Source organism: Zeugodacus cucurbitae, chromosome 4, assembly GCF_028554725.1.
Source record: "Zeugodacus cucurbitae isolate PBARC_wt_2022May chromosome 4, idZeuCucr1.2, whole genome shotgun sequence".
In the NCBI taxonomy this organism is placed as follows: Eukaryota; Metazoa; Arthropoda; class Insecta; order Diptera; family Tephritidae; genus Zeugodacus; species Zeugodacus cucurbitae.
Window position 1 is genome coordinate 33,396,840 of NC_071669.1, and position 16,411 is coordinate 33,413,250.

Sequence of the window (16,411 nt, forward strand, 5' to 3'; positions counted from 1 at the left end):
TAGTACACATGTTCCTTGACAGTGTGAGGATGTTGGTGTTAAGAATAAATAAAATACACCCCGTCTCTAATAGGTTTGTACACTACTTGGACAGTCCATTTACAGGGTGGTTTGTGATTGAAGCCATGAGTCATCTGAAAGTTTATGATTAATTTTACCGTTTATGTGTATATTTATGGTGTGGTGGCACTGTGCACGTTGCGGAAGCCGTGTTAATGTTCAGTTAGGCTCCTCATATCGGATATATTAAGAGTGCTCAGCGGCAGACTGAATACCTTGGAGAGAAAAGTTACTCTCTTGAGCTTAAATGTTTTCACATCAAAGTATTCATTACATCTTGGCTAATATATTTGGACAGTATAATGTGATAAAAGTAAGTGGCGTTCATTTTTAGGCATTTTGCATAGCCATATATTTAAGCTTGCTTACCAAAAAGTTCAATATAAATTGGTGACTAAAATAGTTTGCACACTTCTTTGAGTATGAGGGGACATGACCATCGAATTGAATTTCAACTAAGTTGACATGTTTTTTCGAACTTACAAGAGCGGAGATTTTATATGACTTCAAGTTCGTTCAATCATAGTTATCAGTTGTCGAATCTCCGAATTAAAATCCTACATGCTTTCGACCCACTTAACTTTTTTAAAGTTATCTGTTGTGTGGTTGTGCTCAGAAATATTATCTGATGATTTTTCAATCGAGACAATTTGGATGGGCCGTCAAGTTATGATGATAATATTGGGCGAACTATTACAATTTTGCTGATATCTCCATTTTCCTACGATCATTTGGTTGGTAAAAATACCATAAGTTGTGGCATTAAAGTCATCTTAGACAGCACGTTGCATGGAGATGTATGTTCATACATATTTATTAAATATATATACTGCTGCTAAACCCGCGGTGGAAGTTGTTGCACTGAGGTATTGTTCAGCAACATAATTAAATGTTGTTGCGGCTTGTATGGAAAACTTCTGCATTTTCCTACATATCTTCACGATATTGGTGTAAGTTATTGTTCATAGAAATAATTTAATCTCCGGAAAAATTGTTCAGATCGGTTCACTATAGCATATAGCTGCCATACAAACTGTTGTCAATGGCTTGTATGGAAAACTTCTGCATTTTACTACATATCTTCGCGAAATTTGGTGTGAGTTATTGTTCATAGAAATAATTTAATCTCCGAAAAAATTGTTCAGATCGGTTCACTATAACATATAGCTGCCATACAAACTGTTGTCAATGGCTTGTATGGAATATTTTCGCATTTGACGTGGTATCTTCACGAAATTTGACATGGATTACTGCTTAAGGTAATAATATAATCTCCGAAGAAATTGCTCAGATCAGTTAACTATATAACCTTAATGTTTCTAGCAAACAACCCGGCTAAAAAGGATTAGTAAAATGTTTTCTTTTTTTACTTACTTTTTCTTACGTCTTTAGATTTGCTTAAACACATAGTTACTGAAAGAAAGGGTATATTAGCTTCGGTACAGCCGAAGTTAACGTTTTTCCTTGTTTTTGCTTATGTTTATTTGACATCTCAGCGATATACCTTATTTACCGAAGCTTCTCTTGTAAGCGTCGACTGTATGTAACGAATATTTTTTAGCTACATCAATTGAACTGACGCTTTATATAAAATATTAACTTCAGTCACACTAAAGCTTGTAGAAGCATCAATTACAAATGTAACCAAATGTATAATTATTTTTAATGTGAATTTCTCAAAATCATAATGACCATGTGGTGGAAATATGATGGTGTGTAACTGCACACATAAGCGCACAGCTCCTTAAAGGCATATGTTTATGGCAGTGAAATAAATTTGGACATAAAATCTAATTTATTTATTTTTACAGACATTGGGACGTCAAGATGGCGTAAAACAAGATTGGATTGTTGAAGATACAATTGGAAATTGGTGGCGACCGAATTTTGAACCACCTCAATATCCATACATTCCGCCACATATTACTAAACCAAAAGAACACAAACGGTTGTTTTTGGTACAGTTACATGAAAAGGGTGAGTCATAGTTTATGTTATATAGTAATTTTTTCCTTTTCGGGTTATTTCATGCTAAATATATTTTTCACACTGTTTTTAAAACTCGTCTTTTATACCGTAGGTGACGAGTAGACAATAATAATTGTGTACTACAATAATAAATTTTCAATATATCAAAGACTGTTGACTTAATTTTTTTAATATACATATGAATATATTTTGATTCCTTTAAATCACTAAGTCAGAATGACTATATTTTACCAAACTTAAACGAACGCCTAGTCTTGGATATTATAGTTTGGTGACGAACATATAATATACGTGTATGTATAACATATAATATAATGATTTGTTATTCCAATGGACTTTATATTCTCGCAACATGTTGCCCAGATTATAACAGTTAAGTTCAAAAATGGTGCTTCTCGCACCTACATACATAATATAATTTCTGTCGACGCAATTTAGAATCTTTTGTAGTTAACGAGCATAGTCCAGTTTTTAAAAAAAGTTTAAAATCACGAGTTTATATATTTTTTAATTTATATAACTTTTTTTTGAAAGCCTTGGGCAAAACATTTCCCTTCAACATTTTATTTTATGATGTGAAATTAGATTAAAAATATGAATATATGCACGTCCACTGCCCATAAAAAGGTAAAGGTTTAAAACTATTGAAAGTTCGTTAACTCGCTAAGAAATAATTGTTAAAGATGGTAGGGAAGGACTGCATGTGAGTCTTTATGAAGATGGAAATGGAGCATTGTCAATTTCAATACGATTTAATAAATAAAAGCCTATAGCTAATATTGTTTTCTTTTTTTTGATGAAAACACTAATTTATATAATCACTCACAAGTCCATTACAACTACTGAATAAAACCCTTTCGGTATACTGTTGTGAATTCGGGCGACTTTCACGGCACCTTCGCTTAAAGCTTCTTCACGTGTGCTATTTTTACAGTCTATGTTGTCCATGGCACTAAATCCGTGTGTCGATCAATTACTACTTTACAGAACCTTTAACAATTGAATCATAAAATATAAACAGATAAAATATTTTTAGAATTGATTATGTATTATGTATTATGTCAAAGTGCGGCACATATCACTAAAACTCGAAATTATTTTAATATATATATTTTCCAAATAAAGGTAGAATATTGTTATTCAATTTCCTTTTTACTATCATCATTTAGCTTTATTTGCTGTTCCCAAAAATTACAAGCTTGTAGCAGCACCCTTATTTGAACTCTATGACAATTCTCAAGGATATGGTCCAATTATATCATCGCTTCCTCAAGCCTTATGCAGGTATAAATATTGATATTCTATTTGTTATAATCTGTTATCTTTATGTAAACATCTCTATATTTCAGGTTCAATTTTATTTATATGTAAAGGAACGCTGAGTTTTTCGTGGCATCTTACAATAGTTAAATTAAATAAATCAACTTGGTCTTTTAACTTATTCGAATGTCTTTATTTAATATATTTACATTTAGATGGACTTAAACTGCATAGAATACAGACATCATGGTACATACCTTAATAACTGGATTAGTTATTTTACATTTATAGACCTCTTCTTTTGACCTGCTATACTACTGGGTTTACTGCCGTATAATTAAAATTAAGAACTATAAGCTTACACTAAAAATTATCGTAAAAATATTAAACATATACATTGGGACATCGAAATATGATGATGAAGTTAAATTGGAAACAGTAAAGGGAAAAAAGTTTTAAACTAATGTTTTAGCATATACATTATTACAAACCTAAAAATAGTTGTATGCTCATCTCAAATTGATCGTTTGTTTTAAATTAAAGAAAAAATAATATATTTTATTTATTTATTTTGATATTTTAATATAATTATTTGCATCCGTTGCAAAATTTTCCGCTATAACATGTATTGCTCGTCTGTATTTAACTGCTCTTAATGCTCCGATGAACATTTTATAAATTTCATTTAACCTCTGCTCACAAATTTTCTATGGGCCTATTATTTCACGATTGTGGTTATATTTTCAGTGTTCAGTTTTCGTAAACTACATACGCTATTGGCTCGCGGCTACTTGGTACGAGATATTAATTTTTATTGTTTTATAAACAGTAGTTTTCCGAAATAACGAATATTCGTTTTAACGATCCAGGCAGGTCAGGGTCGCCGAAATAACGGTTCTTGATCGGATCCAAAAATCCGATTCAACCCTGGTATAGCAGAACCGGCTATTGTGGGGAATAATGAACATCGCGTTAGATGACTTCGATGACAATTAGGCTAGCCCGTTCCGGCAGGCCTGGGTAACCGTTACAACAATAACAAGCATCGGGGATTTGTAGGTACTCAGTTTAACGAACAACATGATGAAAACATATGTAGGAAAATTCAAAAGAAATCTACAAATTGATTATCAACAAACTATTGAATTTGATTAAAGAACTTCAATTTATTGATCAGCACCAAATAGAAGTACAAGTGTCGCAATTGTGTAAAAAATTAAGTGAAAGTGTTCACCATTTCGAATATATTAAAAAATAAGTTAATCCTTCCGAAAAATTAGAGGTCCAACTACAAAAGGGAAACATTCCGTGGTGAAGAATTTTCTAAATCGGACCTGAGCGCCAAAAAGATTCAAGGAAAGAGTGATTGTCCTTTTATCCAGTAATCTAAGTGGCCAAAAAGCTAAGAGCGGCAAAGAATAACAATATCAGTTTCGCAAAACGCATTGTACTGATTTAACTTCAGGATGGCTCCCATCGAATATTCTAACGAAGCGAACAACGATTAATTAAGTTTTTAAAAAGCTAGATATTTACAAGTATAATTATGTAAAAATATTTAATTTCACATTACTTCTTTTAAGGCAGCATTTGAATTGTTATGTTATGTTTTTTTCTTTATTTAACTAATAATTTAATAAAACAATTTATTATACTGCAATATTAGAATATTTAACTAATTTTTATTGAAAAACATATCTCTAAGTGAGTTCTCGAATTAACTAAAAACTTAAACTTAAAATTCCATATAACGAATTAGCCTGACAATTAATGTGTTCGTTATTTCGGAATAATGTTTTATTATTTTTCAAAAACTCTATGTTGTTATCTGATTTATTCCATAGTTCTTCAGGTTCTAGCCACCTAACCCCTGAATGTCTACGGGTAGTGCAGAAGCGCATTAAGTGCATCAGTCGGACATGACTTGATAGCACAAGGCCCTGCACAGGCTGCTTCTGTATTCCATTTAATTGTCTCATGTTCTATTGTTTCTTTAGTGCATGCCACTAAACCGGTGCTCCATATGTACATATATATTGGTCTAATGACGGCCGTGTACATCCACATGATACGCTATTTTTTGCTCTTTTTTTCAATATTCATTTTCCAGTTGAGTTTTTGTCAATCTCAACCAGAGAGTTGTACCATTGAGTGTGGGGTATTTTGATTCTATTTATGATCATCAGTTCAGTCCGTTGTTTATGGATTTAACTTTCGTAGGGCTCTTTCCATAATCTAGCTGCCAGTTGAAGGGAACATGCTTTCACCCCTCCTCCGTTGAGTTGGAGTAGTATTTCATTCAGTTCCCTCTAATTACATAACTTGTTCGTGTTGCAGCGCGTTTTCGAGAGAATGTTTTGTAGAAGATTTATGGTTCTTTAAACAATACCGACAACGTACGAACGATGAGCTGTTACGAACGATATGGCAGCATCATTAACGTAATCCTAATTAGTTACGTTTTTTCCTAATTACTTACGTATGTCCTAATTACATACGCGCTTATTGCTATCGTGGCGAATTTTGATTGGTCGATTTGGAGAAACGGGGGCAATCAGAAGATCAGTTAGCAAAGAAGGAATAAATAGGCAAAAGCGGGAGCCGTTGCTAACAGATCGGCATTATCGCATTAGAGGGTAGAGTGTAAAGTAAATTTTTTAATTCTCAGAACTAATTGTTAATTAATTTAAATTAAAATAATAAATTAATATAAATTAATTCAAAACTAGCGTTTTAGTTCGAATTGCAAAAAATTCTTTATATTTTTTACATCTTAAAAAATTTACTCTACCCTCATCGCGCATTCCATAGAAGTGGAAATTATAATGTTGCGTGCTAACAATCCTGAGATGTCCGCTGTACCAGCTAACTTCGCTGGAGCTACCAGTCTCACTGCTTCTACAAGCTTCCCAATGGTGAGTAATTTGGAAGAAAGCAGTTCTACTGAAAGGCCTGCCGAACAAGGAATCTCTGTGATGCACGCTGAGAATTTGAACGTGGGCACCTCGTATGGAGCTCCACCACGTGTCGATGGGGTGCATACGGTATCACGCCCACAAATGCATTTTCATGGAAGCCAACCCGCAACTCCTGTTCACTCCGCAAATTCTATTGGTCCTCAAGGGCTACGTCGCCGGGCTGAGTTGCTACGTGAGCAGAGTGAAATTCTACGTCAGCGGGAAGCTTTACCGAGGGAACAGCACAGCTTCCTAGATCGCATAGACGCAATGGGTTTCGAAGATGACATAGATGAATACTCAATGCCTAGAGTCTCAACCGGGATGAGGGATCAGGCGCCTCTCCCATCACAAATATTGCAGTTACCTCCAGAATTTGTAGCGCCCTTTAATAGAGCCGTTTCAATCGCAAACTCTGTAAGTAATAGTGGACCTACGCAGCACAACAATATCCCAAATAGAACATCATCTGATCAACGAGGTGAAAGTAACCTACAAGCACCTATCCTTCAATCGTTATTGGACAGGATACAGTCGTTAGAGCAACAGTTGCGACAGAACTCGACATTATTTCCGGAATGTCCTCCGCCGCAACCAACGCATACAACTTTGCCTACAGCTGGACACGCTAACAGCCTGTCTTTTGGAGCCTCAGCTTATCGCCGGCTAACCAGGGATCAGGTGGCGTCTCGTAACAGCCTTGCTAAAGAGTTGCCCAAATATGATGGCAAACCCAGCGAGTGGCCGTTGTTTTATGCTGCTTATAATCAATCGACAGATGTTTGTGGATTCTCTGACGAAGAGAATCTGTTACGACTGCGGCAGGCGTTGGAAGGTCCAGCGCGGAAGACAGTTAAAAATCTGCTACTTCACTCCTCATGCGTGAACCAAATTATGGCTACGCTTCAAATGAGATTTGGACGACCAGAATTGATCATCAGTGTTTTGCAACGACAAATTTACGAATTGCCTCCTCCATCAGAGAGTCATCTGGAATCTATAGTCGACTTTGCTGTAGAAGTGCAAAACATCTGTGCAACAATGTCAGTATCTGGCCTGATTAGTCATTTGAATAATCCCGAATTTGAACAGCGGTTGGTTTCGAAATTACCTGGGCTTCTACCGGCATACTGGGGCATGCATAAGCGAACCCTGACAGTATGCAATCTACAAAACTTCAGCGATTGGCTATTCCAGTTAGCTCAAGGGGCCAACTGCGTTATCGTCCCGAAGGAATCGGTAAGAGAGCGTAAACGCGGGACAGTTAATCATCATTTTAATTCGGTAAGATGTATCGTTTGCGATGAAAACTGTGGTGAAGTTTTTAATTGTACCTCTTTCAAGGAAATGCCACGAAGTCAAAGGTGGCAAGTAGTTCGAAAATCGAAACTATGTCATCGATGTTTGAGAAAACATGCAACGAATAAATGTATTGCCGTTAAACCTTGCAGCGTTAATGGATGCACTCACAATCATCATCCGCTACTCCACAACTTAAACCTTAATCAAGCAGTAGCTGAAAAATCATCAAAAAACGTCAACGTGTTATCCGGAGCGCAGTCTGCCAATATAAATGCGCATATTTCAACCGGGAGTTGCACTCTGTTTCGAATACTTCCAGTAGTTTTACACTCAGGCCATTGTAGAGTGTCAACATACGCTTTCATAGATGATGGTTCGTCTCTTACCCTCATCGATGATGAGCTTTTAAAACGACTGAAAGTAAGAGGCACACCGCAACCACTCTGCCTACGTTGGACTGGTGACACACATCGTTATGAGAACGAGTCGGTCGTAGCCGACCTAAGCATATCAGCTCCAAATGGGCATAAGAAATTTGCTCTTAAGGGTGTTCGCTCCGTCAAGAAGCTTCATTTGCCTACGCAATCGCTTAACGCTTTCAAATTGCAGTCCGATTTCAAACACTTGGAAGGGTTGCCATTGCAATCCTATTCGAACGCCATTCCGCAACTGCTTATTGGCTTAAATAACGCGACATTAGGATCTCCTATAAAATCATTATATGGAGCAGAAAATGAACCAATTGCAGAAAAATCTAAACTTGGATGGACATTGAAAGGTCTTACGCCTGACCCATACGTTGATACCATACACCATGTCTACCATATTTGTGATTGCTCGGCAACAGCCGAACTGCTTGAAATTACCAAATCGTACATTTGCCTCGACAACTTGGGTGTGTCAACCAAACCTGTTGTCATAATATCTACGGAGGACGAGGCTGCTTTGGAGCAATTACAAAACCATACTATTCGTATTGGAAGTCATTTTGAGACCAGTTTATTGTGGAAGCATCCGGACATCCAGATACCCGATAGCCTTCCAATGGCCTTATTTCGGGCCCGATGTCTACGGACAAAAATGCAACGCGACCACAAACTGGCTGAAACTCTTAACCAAAAGATTCACGATTATATGCAGAAGGGGTACATCAGACGTTTAGGGCCATCGGACGCTGCCGTAAAAAAATACTGGTATTTGCCGATTTTTGCAGTAACCAACCCCAACAAACCAGGAAAGATTCGATTAGTCTGGGACGCAGCTGCTAAGGTAAATGGCATATCTCTAAACAGCATGCTGCTGAAAGGTCCCGATCTAACCACCCCTTTGCACAAGGTGCTCTTTAAGTTTCGACAAAAGCGAATTGCAATCACTGCCGATATTGCTGAAATGTTTCATCAAGTTCGTGTCCGAAAAAAAGATCAGAACTTCCAACGCTTTCTTTGGTATGAACCAAACGCTAATGAGCCAACTACGTTTGTCATGACGGTGATGACCTTTGGGGCTACATGTTCACCAAGCTGCGCACAATATGTCAAAAATAAGAATGGTGAAGAATTCAAACAGGAGTACCCTAATGCTTCAAAGTGTATAATCGAAAATCACTACGTCGATGATATGTTGGTGAGTGTGGATACTGAAGAAGAAGCTATAAGATTAGCACAAGATGTTCGGCATATTCATTCGCTAGGGGGCTTTCATATAAGAAATTTTTTGTCCAACTCTAGTCGAGTACTGACTACCCTAAATGAGCATCCATTAGATGCGCTATCTCTCGATCTTAATAATGAGCTGCCTACTGAGAAGGTTTTAGGCATGTGGTGGATTACATCCAGCGACCATTTCGCCTTTCGTGTATCCGCTAAGTACAGAAATTCTGACATATTTCTATGTCAACGGCGACCTACTAAACGTGAGGTCTTGAGCCTGGTGATGACTATATACGACCCTCTTGGGCTAATTGGATTCTACGTAACATATGCCAAAGTCATCTTACAAGGGATATGGAGAGCTGGATGCGACTGGGATGTCCCAATCCCTGATGACCAATTTACCAAGTGGCTAAAATGGATTAAATTTATTCCAAAAATTGAGAGTTTGAGAATCCCACGATGCTACATGAGAACCACGATTGACGGAGTTCCTCAAATTACATTACATACATTTGTTGATGCAAGCGAAAGCAGTTATGCGGCAGTGTGTTATCTTCGATACTCATACGGCGATACAATTAACTGTACAATGGTCGCTAGTAAAACAAGAGTAGCCCCACTTAAGTTAGTATCTATACCTCGTTTAGAACTGAAAGCAGCTCTCTTAGGAGCTCGCCTCGCCAAACATGTAATTGAATCGCACTCTATCCACATTGATAAACGCGTTTTTTGGTCAGATTCACGTACGGTATTAGCTTGGCTACAATCCGATCATCGCCGTTATAAACAGTTCGTAGCCTTCCGAGTTAGTGAAATCCTAGAGTTGACTGACGTCAAGGAATGGCACTGGGTTCCAACTGGAGAAAATGTTGCTGATGAAGCTACCAAATGGAATGGTGATCCTGACTTTTCGAACGACAGTCGGTGGTTTAAGGGGCCACCGTTTTTATACCTCTCGCATGGAAAGAGGTTTATGTCTGATGAAGCACAATGTGTTTCAACTGAAGAGCTGCGTCCGCAGTTTACCGGCATTCATAACTCAACCTTAGAACAGCTTGAAGTAGTACCAGAACCTTCAAGATTTTCAACTTGGAACCGTTTACTTCGTGGAACCGCTATGACTATGTATTGCTCTCGGATTTGGTTAAGTGTTATTCGAGACAATCAATTCATTGGTGATGCACCAAATAGTGAAGATTTTCGTAAAGCGGAGCGCTGTCTTTGGAGAAAAGTCCAGCATGACAGCTTCAAAGACTCTATCAAGTCTTTAGAATCCGGAAAGGTTATTGACAAATCTAGTAATATTTTCAAACTATCACCTTATCTGGATGACTACGGAGTTTTACGAATAAACAGTAGAGTTAAGATACATGGGCGGCCAGACCAAGTATTGTTGCCTTCAGATCATCACGTTACGCATTTAATTATAAATTATTTTCATATAAAGTATCATCATGGCAGCTTGGAAACAGTGATCAACGAAATAAGGCAATTCTACTGGATTATAAAACTTCGCACGCTGGCCAATAAAATTCGACGCAATTGTCAGTATTGTAAAAACAAATCATCTCAACCTCGACCACCTATGATGGCCTGTCTACCTCCAGCCCGGACTTCAGCATTTAGTCGACCGTTTTCCTACGTAGGCGTTGACTACTTCGGCCCACTCCTGGTTACGGTTAAAAGGAGTACAGAGAAAAGATACGGAGTGTTGTTCACCTGTTTAACAACTAGAGCAGTTCACATCGAAATTGCATACTCGCTATCAACCGACTCCTGTAATTTAGCTATACGTAATTTCATGGCCCGCCGAGGGAGTCCTTTAGAAATATGGAGTGACAATGGTACAAACTTCAAAGGTGCTGAAAGGGAGTTGAAATCAGCATTTGAACTGTTAGATAAAAATCTTCTAACGAAGACGTTTACCTCTGCTGCAACTAATTGGCGTTTTATACCACCCGCTTCGCCCCACATGGGTGGAGCCTGGGAGCGGTTGGTCCGGTCAGTAAAGCAGATACTGAAACAAATTCTGACAACTAACCGTCCAAGTGACGAACTACTTCGTGCAGTCTTAATGGAGGTCGAAATGACTATTAACTCTCGTCCATTAACTTACATCCCCATCGACCACGAAGAGGAGGAAGCACTCACGCCTAACCATTTCCTGCTAGGTAGCTCAAGTGGTGTTAAGCCAATCGCAGAACCAGTTACTGAGACCACTTTAATGCGTCGTAACTGGCGAACATCACAGCAACTAGCCGATGCATTCTGGAGACGCTGGATTTTGGAGTATCTACCCACCATAACCAGGCGAACCAAATGGTTTTCGGATGTAAAGCCTATTCAAATCGGTGATATTGGGTACATCGTTGACCCCAATAGTCCAAGAAACTGCTGGCCTAAAGGCAGAGTGATTCAGGTACGAAAAAGTGATGATGGAAAAGTCAGAAGCGCTACTCTGAAGACCTCTTGCGGCATCTTTGAGAGACCAGCTGCCAAAATAGCCGTTCTAGATTTGATGAGTTTGGTACACCCTGATCAACAGGATATACCGGGGGGGAGTGTTACGAACGATATGGCAGCATCATTAACGTAATCCTAATTAGTTACGTTTTTTCCTAATTACTTACGTATGTCCTAATTACATACGCGCTTATTGCTATCGTGGCGAATTTTGATTGGTCGATTTGGAGAAACGGGGGCAATCAGAAGATCAGTTAGCAAAGAAGGAATAAATAGGCAAAAGCGGGAGCCGTTGCTAACAGATCGGCATTATCGCATTAGAGGGTAGAGTGTAAAGTAAATTTTTTAATTCTCAGAACTAATTGTTAATTAATTTAAATTAAAATAATAAATTAATATAAATTAATTCAAAACTAGCGTTTTAGTTCGAATTGCAAAAAATTCTTTATATTTTTTACAATGAGCCTTGACCATAAACTGCAGTCAAATGGATTCAAATCTGGACTCACAGATGGCCAATCATTTGCAGCTATGAAATCAGGAATCATTCTCGAAATATTAAATTTTTAAAAATCTCAGAAACCTTCGCTTTTTTCCCCACTTATGTAAAGCAATTACCATAATTCGTTTTCCTTTAGTTCCTCACTCCATTGTTAATAAGCGAGTGTAAACACTGAACCGATTGCACAGCCACACAAAAAAGTTTTATTATGACCTGGGGATAATACTAGGTGTGTTATATGTTTTTGGGGTAGCTGGATGCGAATCCGATTTCAAGCGATTTCAATGAAATTTTCAAAAAAGCGTCCACTATATTGGACACGCCATTTTTATACTCACGCAACAAAGTTTCTAAAGAGGGTATTATAGTTTTGTTCACATAACGGTTGTTTGTAAGTTATTTAGTTATATATAGGGTCCGTTCATGCAACGCTTAACTTGAGTAAAATTAAAATATCTTGACTTGGTACACCTGTCCTTGGGACCGTGAGAGGGTTGTTTTCGAAAATGGGCAAAATCGGACCATAAAATGGAGAAAAGCGTAAACCTATAAAGTGTCATAACTAAGCCATAAATAAAGTTATGGAAGTAAAATTTTATACAAAGGATCTCACTAGGCAGGGGAATATTTGGATGTAATTTTTTGGGGGAAGTGTGTGTGGCCCTGTTCTTATACAGGGTTATACGTCAAATGTTAACGCAAAATTTGGTTGCACGTGTTCGCCGAATAAGTGAGATAACGGTACTTTTATTTTTCAAAATTTTGCTAAAGTGCGGCAAATACATATATTTGTTTTTATAAATTTGCAGCGAAATTGACGATGGTGTCTAATCGAAAAGAAATAATTGTCGACGGAAGAAAAATCAGTATAAAATTGTGGCAGGAAGGAAATTCCAACCGCGAATTTGGGCGCATTTTAGGAAGATCGAACTGTTCAGTGTATACCGTGACAAAAACTTTAGAGGTGAAGCATACAACAAAAACAATCTTTATCCAACCCAGTGGGACTTGGAAGTAGGAAAGAATTGGATACTTCCTACTGAAAAAATAAGTAGAGGTACTTTCCTACAATAATACTATCTAATTTCGTTTTTCTGATCAATGTCATTGGAGCGAAGGACCTCCACTTCGCTTACGAATTCATATGACGGAAAGTACTTTCCCCACACCTAATTTTGATTAATTCAGTACGTAGTTACTATAAACCTAATATTTCGTGTGCTTCGAAGTACTTTCCCCACACAAATATTTTATTAATTCGGTAACTACTTACTATAAACCCAGTATTTCGTATACTTCGAAGTACTTTCCTTCAAACTACTTTTTTTATTACATACTAGTAACTACTTACTATAAACCAACCAGAAATAGTGGACACCATTAATTTTATTTAAATATTTAATTTTTTAAATTTTAATATGGAGTTTGTTTTAAAATGACGATTTTTCGCCAGTTTTAAAGCTTGTCGCAAGTCTTTAACAAACTCGCCATGGGAATATCATTCTTTCATTGATGCCTCTGAAATCATAAAAAATTTTATGATGATTTTATGTATATATTTTTTCCTTTCTAAAATTATTTACCAAACAAGCAGTCGATTAACCCCTTTCATTCCTTTAAGGAGTATTTGGAATGAATGCCATCTTAGTTCAACTGAACAATAAGACTCCTTTCGAAAATACCCTCAATAGATTTAAGAATTCCCGTTTTGCCTATTATATTTTTAATGATTTTTATCTATAGAAAAATAGATATAATATTTATTAGTCAAATAGTGAAACTTAAAGGATTATATAGACAACTTACATAGTCTGCACTGGAACCTGCCACTATATCTGCATTCAGTTTTTTTAATGCTTCCAAGTTGGACAACGGGAACACACTTCTCGTTCCATAGGAGCCCACATCTTTTTCAAATAGCTGCTTAAACATCGCCGCGTATCATCTGATATTATTATTAGTATGTACGATATTTACATGTATATAACATATTTAATAAAATTTAATGATTAATAAAATTTGATGTTAGTACTTACCTTGATAACTATATATGTATATATATCTCCACTTTTATTTCTATGCACTTTATATATATTGCTTAATTTATTTGCAACACCCACAAACAAAATTCTTCTTTAAAGTGACAAATAAACTTCATGGACGAGAACGTTTACCAAAAATGCCGTTACTTCTTGAAAAAAAAAGAAAATCAACATATCAAATACAACAACAAATTTGTACAAGCATACAATTTGCTGAAATCGTATTGTGGTTGGTAATGAGTTTTATTTTTGAAGTGAAATTTAAATAAAATTCAACATGATCTGCTAGAATACAACAACAGAAATTTGTACAAGCATACAATTTGCTGAAATCGTAAGCGGCTTAGTAGCGAGGTTGAATTCAATTTATAAACCTTTTCTTCATTGGCATACCATCAATTTACGAAGTAATCACTTTCATCTTCCATAGCCAATAAGTACTTTCAAAACTAATGAAATATAGAAGTACTTTTTCCAAGTTCCACTGGGAACTGTAAAGCATGGCGGTGGGGGTGTGATGGTCTGGGGTCAGTCACTGGCACGGCAACTTGGAGTTTGTGGAAACAACAATGGATAAAATGTAATATGCGTTCGATTGCTGAAAAATTGGGATTGCTTAAACTCAATAGAGCATTTATGGGCACTTTTACTTTATACGAAAATACATAATATCGAGTACACAACAGCTCAAAAACGTGATACTTAAAGAGTGGGCTGAAATAACAACTCAGGAGACAAGAAAGCTTGTAGGTTCAATGAAAGACCGCTTGGTAGTGGTCCTAAATCACAGCGGCTAATCGACTCGTTATTAAATTTCATAAAATATTTAAATATTACGAATCGGCTGCTGTTAATATTAGGTCTAGAACTTTGTTTCCGCCATTTTCCAATAGATGTCTCTAGGGTCAAGCTCTCTTCTTCTTGACTGGCGTAGACACCGCTTACGCGGTTATAGCCGAGTCCAAAACAGCGCGCCACGTATCCCTCCTTCTGGCAGTTTGGCGCCAATTGGTTATACCAAGCGAAGCCAGGTCCCTCTCCACCTGGTCCTTCCATCGGAGTGGAGGTCTCCCTCTTCCTCGGCTTCCACCAGCGGGAACTACATCGAATACTTTCAGAGCTGGAGCCCTTTCATCCATTCGAACAACATGACCTAGCCAGCGAAGCCGCTGTTTTTAATCCGCTGGACTATGTCTATGTCGTCGAATAACACATACAGCTCATCGTCTGCGGTATTCGCCGTTGACATTGTTTAAGGGACCATAAATCTTCCGCAATACCTTTCTCTCGAAAACTCCTAGTGCCGTCTCATCGGATGTTGACATCGTCCACGCTTCTGCACCGTAAAGTAGGTCGGGAATGATGAGAGACTTGTAGAGTTTGGTTTTTGTTCGTCGAGAGAGGACTTTACTTTTCAACTGCCTACTTAGTCCATAGTAGCACCTGTTGGCAAGAGTGATTCTGCGTTGGATTTCTAGGCTGGCATTGTTATTGTTGTTAATGCTGATTCCCAGGTAGACGAAACTATCTACAACCTCAAAGTTATGACTGTCAACAGTGATGTGGGAGCCAAGACGCGAATGCGCTGACTGTTTATTTGATGACAGGAGATATTTCGTCTTGCCCTCGTTCACCACTAGACCCATACGCTTCGCTTCCTTATCCAGTCTGGAAATAGCAGAACTAACGGCGCGGGTGTTGTTTCCAATGATATCGATATCATCGGCGTACGCCAGTAGCTGTACACTCTTATAGAAGATTGTACCTTCTCTATTTAGCTCTGCAGCTCGTATTATTTTCTCCAGCATCAGGTTAAAGAAATCACACGATAGTGAGTCACCTTGTCTGAAACCTCGTCTGGTATCGAATGGCTCGGAGAGGTCCTTCCCGATCCTGACGGAGCTTTTGGTGTTGCTCAACGTCAGCTTACACAGCCGTATTAGTTTTGCGGGGATACCAAATTCAGACATCGCGGCATAAAGGCAGCTCCCTTTCGTGCTGTCGAAAGCAGCTTTAAAGTCGACAAAGAGATGGTGTGTGTCGATCCTATTTTCACGGGTCTTCTCCAAAATTTGGCGCATGGTGAATATCTGGTCTGTTGTTAGTTTTCCAGGTCTAAAGCCACCAATCAGTGTTGACGGTGGGCTTTAGTATTTCATGCAATACGCTCGACAGAACCTTATA

The 16,411-nt window shown here is 37.7% G+C and overlaps 1 protein-coding gene across 1 annotated transcript in view; it reads left to right on the top strand.

Annotated features, from left to right (window-relative positions):
• LOC105218662 (cleavage and polyadenylation specificity factor subunit 5) overlaps positions 1–3,490 on the top strand; it is a 29,366-nt gene extending 25,876 nt beyond the window's left edge. The window contains exons 3-5 of the mRNA XM_011194385.3: positions 1,872–2,037; positions 3,219–3,333; positions 3,399–3,490. Coding sequence (XP_011192687.1) covers positions 1,872–2,037; positions 3,219–3,333; positions 3,399–3,420 — 303 coding nt within the window. The 3' untranslated portion in view covers positions 3,421–3,490. The remainder of the gene's footprint in view (positions 1–1,871; positions 2,038–3,218; positions 3,334–3,398) is intronic.
• The last annotated feature ends 12,921 nt before the right edge of the window (positions 3,491–16,411 follow it).